The 8812-nt window shown below is 42.3% G+C and overlaps 1 protein-coding gene and 1 long non-coding RNA gene across 5 annotated transcripts; both read right to left on the bottom strand.

Moving 5' to 3' along the window:
- Positions 1-1748: 1748 nt before the first annotated feature.
- Positions 1749-5832, bottom strand: LOC107574173 (uncharacterized). 4 transcript variants are annotated; one of them, XR_001607633.1, is made up of 5 exons: positions 5771-5832; positions 4874-5633; positions 3542-3617; positions 3092-3201; positions 1749-2342 (listed from the first exon to the last, which is right to left on the bottom strand). It is a non-coding gene; the product is annotated as an uncharacterized lncRNA (long non-coding RNA). The 4 variants fall into 4 exon arrangements; XR_001607634.1 differs by having other exon boundaries at positions 3092-3617; positions 4874-5486; positions 5595-5633; XR_001607632.1 differs by having other exon boundaries at positions 3092-3617.
- A 1297-nt stretch (positions 5833-7129) lies between these two features.
- LOC107574172 (dynactin subunit 6) lies at positions 7130-8048 on the bottom strand. The gene is made up of 4 exons (XM_016260634.1): positions 7755-8048; positions 7631-7678; positions 7401-7543; positions 7130-7318 (listed from the first exon to the last, which is right to left on the bottom strand). The coding sequence occupies exons 1-4, from the start codon at positions 7828-7830 to the stop codon at positions 7220-7222; spliced, it is 366 nt and encodes a 121-aa protein (XP_016116120.1). The 5' UTR covers positions 7831-8048; the 3' UTR covers positions 7130-7219.
- Between the last annotated feature and the right edge of the window lie 764 nt (positions 8049-8812).

Here is an 8812-nt window from a genome sequence, read left to right as displayed (position 1 = left end):
TGAGTGAGTGAGTGTGCGTGTGTCTGTGAGTGAGTGTGCGTGCGTGCGTGAGTGAGTGTGCGTATGAGTGAGTGTGTGTGCGCGTGTCTGTGTGTGCGCGTGTGCGTTAGTGCGTGCGTGAGTGAGTGTGTGTGTGTGTGTATATGTATGAGTGAGTGAGTGCGTGTGTGTGAGTGTGTGTGAGTGAGTGTGTGTGAGTGAGTGTGTGTGCGCGTGTCTGTGTGTGCGCGTGTGCGTTAGTGCGTGCGTGAGTGAGTGTGCGTGTGAGTGAGTGTGTGTGCGCGTGTCTGTGTGTGCGCGTGTGCGTTAGTGCGTGCGTGAGTGAGTGTGCGTGTGAGTGAGTGTGTGTGCGCGTGTCTGTGTGTGCGCGTGTGCGTTAGTGCGTGCGTGAGTGAGTGTGCGTGTGTCTGTGAGTGAGTGAGTCTGTGTGCGTGTGTATGCGTGCGTGAGTGTGTGTGTGCGCGCGTGTGCGTGCGTATGAGTGAGTGAGTGAGTGTGCATGCATGCGTGAGTGAGTGAGTGTGAGTGAGTGATTGAGTGAGTGAGTGTGTGAGTGAGTGAGATTGTGTGTGTGAGAGAGTGTGAGTGAGTGAGAGTGACTGTATGTGTGTGAGTGTACATGAGTGAGTGGGTGTGTGTGCGAGTGAGTGTGTGAGTGAGTGAGTGTGCGTGTGTGTGAGTGAGTGAGTGAATGTGCGTGTGTCTGAGTGAATGAGTGAGTGAGTGAGTGAGTGTGTGTGCGTGTATGAGTGAGTGAGTGTGTGCGTGCGTATGCATGAGTGAGTGAGTGTGTGTGTGTACGTGTGTGTGCGTGTTTGTGTGTATGAGTGAGTGTGCGTGTATGAGTGAGTGTGTGCATGTGTGTGAGTGAGTGAGTGCGTGTATGAGTGAGTGAGTGTGCGTGTGTCTGAGTGAGTGAGTGTGCGTGTGTCTGTGAGTGAGTGTGCGTGCGTGCGTGAGTGAGTGTGCGTATGAGTGAGTGTGTGTGCGCGTGTCTGTGTGTGCGCGTGTGCATTAGTGCGTGCGTGAGTGAGTGTGTGTGTGTGTATATGTATGAGTGAGTGAGTGCGTGTCTGTAAGTGTTTGTGTGTGCGCGTTTTTTTGGAGCTTGTGTGCGTGAGTGTGCGTGCGTGCGTGTGTGTGAGAGTGTGTGTGTGAGTGTGTGTGAGTGTGTATGAGTGAGTGAGTGAGTGAGTGTGTGTGTGTGTGTGAGAGAGTGTGTGTGAGAGAGTGTGTGTGTGTGTGTGTCTGAGTGAGTGTGTGTGAGAGTGTGTGTGTGAGTGTGTGTGAGTGTGTATGAGTGAGTGAGTGAGTGAGTGTGTGTGTGTGTGTGAGAGAGTGTGTGTGAGAGAGTGTGTGTGTGTGTGTGTCTGAGTGAGTGTGTGTGAGAGTGTGTGTGTGAGTGTGTGTGAGTGTGTATGAGTGAGTGAGTGAGTGTGTGCCAAGGTTGCAGAGGCATATACCTTTTAGGATCTTAAATGTTGTGAGTTTTTACACACATTATCTATTTCTGTACTATCTCATCCTATAGCATCTCCCATCTCCGGTACTTTCTTCTGTATTCTCCCTTCAGAAGCGCAGTCACATAGGCCTACACAGCCTTCAGAATGCACCCAGCTCACATATGAGGCAAAAACACCTTTCACAAATGTACAGAATATCTTCTTCAAATGTGTTATATAGAATAAATCAAAGATCACATCACCTAACCTAAAAACTGTCATATCTGCCAATCGTGGTATCATGAACGTTTTGATTCCAGAGGACACACAATTAGACACAGACTAGCACAAATATAATAAGGTTTTTTAAGGCTGAAAGTGGAAAAGCATGTAAGCACAACATTTGCCAGAACTCAAGTTTATATCCAGCAGCATGTGCTCCGGCCCGCAGAAACACTGCTTATTAGTACATCTGAGGGGGACGAAGTTTCTCTAACTATATTTAAACATTAAACGAGTCTCTCAGCCTGTTTTCAAACATGTCTCACAATGTTTTTAATGATTGAAGCAGATTAATGACAGCTCAATAAAACATCAAAAACATTATTGTACATATAAGAAACAACATATAGAAATTACACTAAAATGGCACCGAAAACATTTCATTTAATTTATTATAAAAATGTGTAAATATTGCAATCTTTTTGGCAAGGCATCATGCATCAACCCCGTTAGAACTTACAGTAATTATTGATTGAACCAATAAGAATAACATTGTAAATGATCATAGTTCATGCATATATTAACTATAATAAAGTTGACACACAATGTAAGAAGGGACGTCCAGGAGAGAGAGGTCTGTTCTTGTGTTCTGTGGTTCACAGCAGCCTGAGATCAGAGCTAAGAGTAGGAGTGACAGGAACAGACTACAGGTCAGATTCATGACTAGCAGATCCAATATTTGTGATTGTATCATTAGTACAGATGCACAAACACTTATTATGGTGAATATCTTCAGCAACATGTTACTGTATATGTGTTTAAGATTATTCTTGTCACAAGTAAATAAGAGTTCCATCAAATGCACTAGTACATATTTTAAAGATTATGTTACTAGTGACTCTAACACCTGGCTGCTCTGTTAATTATTCGTCATCAGTTAGGAACCTAGGTGTGCTATCTGAATTATTCAAATGAATATGCATGGATGACGGTGACAATAACAGTTCAGTTAATTCCCCTCATTAGTAGCAGTTTCACCTGGGGGATCAATAAAGTTAATATTAGTCTTATATTAATCATAATACTTAATTAACTTTGTGATTTTGTTATCCCTGTTACAGTATTATTTATGTATAAGTCAAAAATCAACAAGATATGTTTCCCACCATGTTTCCGAGTTCTCTACCTCAGGTCCAAAGGAATGTAGAAAGAATGCTTTCTGAAAACACTAAATCATTCTGTGATCTATTTGCATTTATTTTCAAAAGAGAAATACGTGTATGTTTACAGAGCAGAGGTCACCTTTTTTCATTCCAAAGGGAGGGATGGACTTGTTTTTCTTTATTATTTGCTGCATTATTTGGTTACTGTTTCAAAAGGCAGCAGCATTAGTGACGATGAGCGGCTGATCGAATGTTATAACTTACACAACAGTCTCTCACTTCTTGTTTCTGGTTTCAGGCAGAAGACAGATGGGAGAGTAATTCAGATGAACAGAGAAAGATCAGGACGTCTGTGTCGCCGCCGCACCTGCAGACTGAAAAACATCAAACTCAAGCCGCAGAGACACACAAAGCTGCTCCATGAACACAAATCAGTCCTTTTTCTTTTCTGATTTAAATGTCGAAACAACATCTCAGACAAAACAAGATTCAGTGACAGGCATGATCTTGATATTATCTTTCATAAATGGGTTCTTTGTCATCACTGACTCAGAAATACTGATTAAAGGATGTTAAGCCGAATCATTGCTCTGCTCTGATGGAGGAGAGCTGAGGGTGTTCGTGGAGTCATTTTCCACAGGTGTGTAATGTAGAAATCTTGTGTTTACTCTGCGTGTGCTTGGATATATGGTTTATGAGGACACTTATACTCACACAGACGTCAACAGAACGGTCGGCAGCCAGCGAATCTGACACAAACACTGGAGGCAGATCATCTGCTTCTCCATTTCTGTTCACACGCACAGGTTTGCAGCAAGGTTATTATAGTTTTGCATTTTTAAACTCGTTTTATTCCAATAAAAAAAAATCTGTTTAGTTTTTATTAGTTACAATAATAATTGTGTTAGTTTTAGTGTAATTTTTAGTTTGTGAACACATTTCTATTTGGTTTTTATATAGTTTCAGTTTTAGTAATTGAAGTTTAGCAGAATTAACAGACCAGCGAAAGACTTCAACCTTATTGACACAAACGTCTAGCTTATTCGTGTGCACGCTGCAGTCTGAAGACCGTCAGAGATTTCTATTTACAATTCAATTTGCAGCGTTGCACATTATAGCCATCCGCGCAGCAGCTGAAGTTAATGACAGCTTCGGAAGCGCTCTTTGCTTGCTTTCTGTAGCCTATTTTATACGTTTTGTTTTTAATGCTTCTATAAAGGACCAACGGTCACGTAGCCTATGGGCCTACTGCAGAGTTTAAGGAGAGACAATCGCATATTTAAATAATATTCTGCTGAATCTGATCATTAAAAATGCCTTGGTGATATATCTTTCAACCTTTGATCTTTATAGTGCAGATGCTTTTGTTTAAAGGGGACATCAGATGCAAAAATCACTTTTACATGCTGTTTGCAATAAATGTGTGTTAGCAGTGTGTGGACACATCCACCCAACCATCCTTTTTTTAATCCCCAAAAAACCTAAAGTCTCAATAATCAAGCCGCTTTGATTTTCTGAAGCCCTGCCCACGAGCGCTGACGGACTGTCCTGCATTAGCATAACCCCGCCCTGTCCGCCGTTATCTCCGCGCTCGAGCAGCTACAGCGACAGCAACAGAGGTGTGTTCGACTCGAAGCGGCGTGGAATATCAGAGCGACACACTGACAATGAATACAGGCTTCAGGAGAGCTGAACTGATTTCTTAGCAGGCATCTTGGATTCGTTTGAGGCATCTGAGAGCAGTTCACACAAATTATTTAATATGTGAAGGTCCTAAACCAAAATAAAATAAAGAGTGATGACACAAATGTGTGTCACAGGCGATTATATTTTTTGGTATTAAAATATTAAAATTGATTTGGTCATGCTACTATTGCTTGGTGAAGTTCCTGGTTAATCCTGACAGAGAAGCAAAATGTACTGGAAATCAGCAGACAGATCTCAGATCTGCAGGATGTTTTGTGGTTTCGGGCTCTTTGGGAGTTTGGGTAAGTCTGCAGTCAGAATAGATCAGGTTTAGATCTAGTTGTAGTGTGTTTTACTCACAGGGCTCTCGACTGACACAGAGGTGCAGGACTCTGTCTGGATGCCGAAGGGTTTAGCATTCCTACTAGTTTGTTCTTGGCCATCTTGGTGTTGGCTTTGGCAAACTCCAGCCGTAAAGTCTGGGGAATATCCGGGTCAGAGCGAACGCCCTGACAAAGAGGAACAAACATCATTATAGCAAACGTGCTGGATCCATCTCATCCTCACATCACACTCTTATGATATGAGCTTGACATGATGTGTGCTTTTTCATCTCATTCATGATCTCTACAGCAGTGGTTCTCAGGTCTGTTCTGATGGGTCACTGATATCAGGGAAAACAATGCTAAATGCAAATAATAAAGTACAACTAATCACAAAGAGATTGTACAGTTGTCTTACTGTGGCATTAACCCCCAGTGCAATGAAAAGCTTTGAGAGGCTGATGTCAAACTCTTAGCAGCCATGCAGAACACCTCCTTCTGTCTGATAGACTGCATGGCTTTCTCAAACCAACATCAAAGTTAGTCTGGACGACCTTCTTTATCTAGTTAACATCGCTGTGACTGTGCTTCTACTATAACAGCGGAGTACGTCACAGTTTAGGAGGATTTTATGACCACTTTAGAAATCCCTGGAACAGTAAAAAGGGTCCAGTGAGAATATTAATAAGTCATGTAGGTATAATATGCATTACATACTTGTGATTCATTTACTTGGAGGAATCATTGATATTTCTCACCTGCTTACAGGTAACTTTGATTAAAGGGCCTTCATAACCCTAATGAAGAGAATCAAAAATGAAACGCAGTTCATGTTGACAGTAACGTCATGGACTGTAAGTAATGTAAGGAAAACACATTTAAATGTCTGTCTCTCACGGATTCAGATCCAACACACATGAACTTCTCCACGCACCTGAAAAGGCCTGAATACCAGGTAAAGCTCTCTGGGTTTGAGTCCTGACCTGCAGAAAAACCAGAAACAGGTGCAGCTGATGCTGAAACTTGAAGAGAATCAAAAATGAAACGCAGTTCATGTTGACAGTAACGTCATGTACTGTAAGTAATGTAAGGAAAACACATTTAAATGTCTGTCTCTCACGGATTCAGATCCAACACACATGAACTTCTCCACGCACCTGAAAAGGCCTGAATACCAGGTAAAGCTCTCTGGGTTTGAGTCCTGACCTGCAGAAAAACCAGAAACAGGTGCAGCTGATGCTGAAACGGCAGGAGAAACATCTCTGAACGAGTCTATTCTACATCATCAGCACACAACACTTTTCACTTTCTGTAGATTAGTGTTCCTCGTGTCAGAATACAGAAACTCATGTGAGAAACGAGTGATCTGATCACTCACACACAGTACTGAAGCGTGTCATTAAGATCAGCATCCATTAATTAGCTACCATCATTGAGTTGATGATTTTCATTATTCTTAAGTAAATAGTAACTCACCTCTTCCTCCGAGCTGCTGGTATTGTTCATTCTGGGGCAGAAATATGAAATTAAACTCCTGAGCTCGAGCACATCTCTGTTCTGGCGCTTAAAAGGCTTGATTTACAGGAAACGTTTGACATTAAAAACTAACAATTTTGATATTCCACTTTAGCCATTCAACTACCTATAAATAACTTTGCAACTAAGTGTCAACTAGTCGTGCAAATGTGGAACATCGAAATAAAGTGCAACCCATTAAAATGTTAAACTCTTTTCATCTCTTGTCTAACAAATGGTGAGTGATACATTTATAAAATGCTGCTCGTGATATGAATTAGAAGTTTCCCACAAACATTTAAAATATTACTCTAACAGCAAAAAAAAAACACCCATAATGTTTAAAGTGTACAGAAATATTGCAGAGTAAGTGTCGATTCACATCAGAAGTTCAATTCAAAGCACGATGCAAAGGTCACCTGTCTCAAGTTTAACCTGCCCTTTATAGCTCACAGACTCGCTGTTTGCTATTTATACACACTGTCATATTCAATCAAATGAGAACCTATGTTTTCTATATAATCAGCGATCAGCAGAACTATAATGTTCAAAACAATAACCTTTAAACTGCTGAATAAACATGCATGTGCCACAATAACAATAACACATTTCATTAACTCGCTTCTTCTGTCATCGTGTAGATTTGGCGCCACCATGTGGAGAAGAAATGAAAGAGCACAAGAAACAGAGCGTGAGACACCAGCTACATATGAAAGAGGATTTAATGTGTCATCAATAACTTACAACACAACCTACGACACTATAATACCGAAACATCGCATGCAGCGACCAAAGGAAACGCACTGTAAGCAGAACCAGATCTGTGCTCATGATCACGTTACATCTGAGATCCTCGGCTGCGCTGCTTTCAGCTTCTCGCCGGAGTGGAGCTTGCTTTCACGGTCTTCTTCAGATGATGGTAATTGGGCAGGATCTTCATCAGGAAGTCCAGCTGCAGCGTTTGAGGCTAGAGAGGACAGAGACGGTCAGAATAGCAGCAGGTTTCTCAGGTGTATCAGAAACACACGGTGTGTGTGTGTGTGTGTTACCTGCGGTCTCTCGGTCTGCACGCGTCTCAAACACTCGGAGCCGTAGATCACGGTGTTTTCTGGAATCACTTCACAGGTGTTCACCGCACAACACGCTCCCACGATACACCCGCTGGTCAAAATCACATTCCTCCCGACCTCAGCTGAACACACACACACACACACACACACACACACATCAGCGGTGCTTTACCTGCGCTACTCCATCCTTTCAGACGCCGCGCTCTCACCTTTGGACTCAATCACATTGTTGTCCCCGATTTTCAAGGCCTGAGACACTGAAAACAAATTCAAGTTACATTAGTTGAGAGAAGCTTCATGCTGAGCCGACGGTCTGCTGAAATTAAGACGTACCGCAGCCGACTTCAAAGACGTTATTGATCCCGATGCTCATGGTTTTGGGTTCGACATCCTCGGCGTCTGGTAGCATGTTTTCAGGATAGCTGCACAAAAACACCACGAGATTTCACACGCATGATGCTTCTGTCATTATATATTCACCCTCACGCCGTCCCAAACCCATAACTTATACGAGAATAAAATCTGCTCATAATAATAAATTAAAGGGGTCATGAACTAAGAAATCAAATTTCCCTTGATCTTTTGACATTTAACTGGTCAAGGTATTATAAAAACATCTTGGAAGTTTCAAAACTCAAAACGTTCTCATTAATCTAAAAACAGCTTTTATTGAAACCAAGCTCAGAAAACGGCTTGTTTTGGAATGTGCACTTTATGATGTAATAGTGTGACTAAACTCCGCCTCTTTAGCCCCGCCCACCGATACGCACCTGTAGTAGAGGAGAGATGCAAACACAGGATTACTCCAGCAACAGAACCATTACAAGATCACAAAACACTGTAGTGTACGCTCTGTAAAATAGGGCCCTATCAAGCACCCGGCACAAGTGTTTTTTCTAGTTTCAGCCCGACGCAGTAATCATTTTCACGTCCTGCGCCACGTTGTTTAAACAGCAAATGCATTTGTGCTGATTTGTGCGCTCATGGGCGTGCTGCTCTGAAAACCAGGTGTGCTATTTTGAGGCAACTGAAACCTGGTCTAAAGTCAATGGTGCAATATTTTCTTTGTTAATTAAAGAGCGCGTTAGTAATATGAGCCTACACTCTGCTTATCACACACACAAACACGCCAGATACTAAAAATTAAAGCGATTATTATTGTGCCCCGCAGATGGAAGCTTTCCTCTCTGGAGAAGCGTTCAGTCTAATTCTGCCGTGTAAACAGCGAATCCGCCAAGGACAAGCGCAACTGGCCTTTAAAGGGGATGCGAGATGAGACTCTGATTGGTTTATTGCACGTTACTTGTAGACCATGTGTTTTTCCCGTCGCTAAACTAGCAAAAGTGCAGCTGCGCCGTGCGCTTTAGACCCTGTGCTTAGATTAGTGTTGT

Source organism: Sinocyclocheilus grahami, unplaced genomic scaffold (genome assembly GCF_001515645.1).
Source record: "Sinocyclocheilus grahami isolate Dianchi unplaced genomic scaffold, SAMN03320097.WGS_v1.1 scaffold2133.1, whole genome shotgun sequence".
Lineage (NCBI taxonomy): Eukaryota > Metazoa > Chordata > Actinopteri > Cypriniformes > Cyprinidae > Sinocyclocheilus > Sinocyclocheilus grahami.
This window is presented reverse-complemented; position numbering and strand designations above follow the sequence as displayed.

Excerpts from the sequence above, each read along its gene's own strand:
- LOC107574172 (XM_016260634.1), bottom strand. The coding sequence starts at position 7,830 with ATGCTACCAGACGCCGAGGATGTCGAACCCAAAACCATGAGCATCGGG. Across the intron at positions 7,679-7,754 it reads CGTCTTTGAAGTCGGCTGCG|TGTCTCAGGCCTTGAAAATC; the intron begins GTACGTCTTAAT and ends ATTTGTTTTCAG. Across the intron at positions 7,319-7,400 it reads TGCAGACCGAGAGACCGCAG|CCTCAAACGCTGCAGCTGGA; the intron begins GTAACACACACA and ends TGTCCTCTCTAG.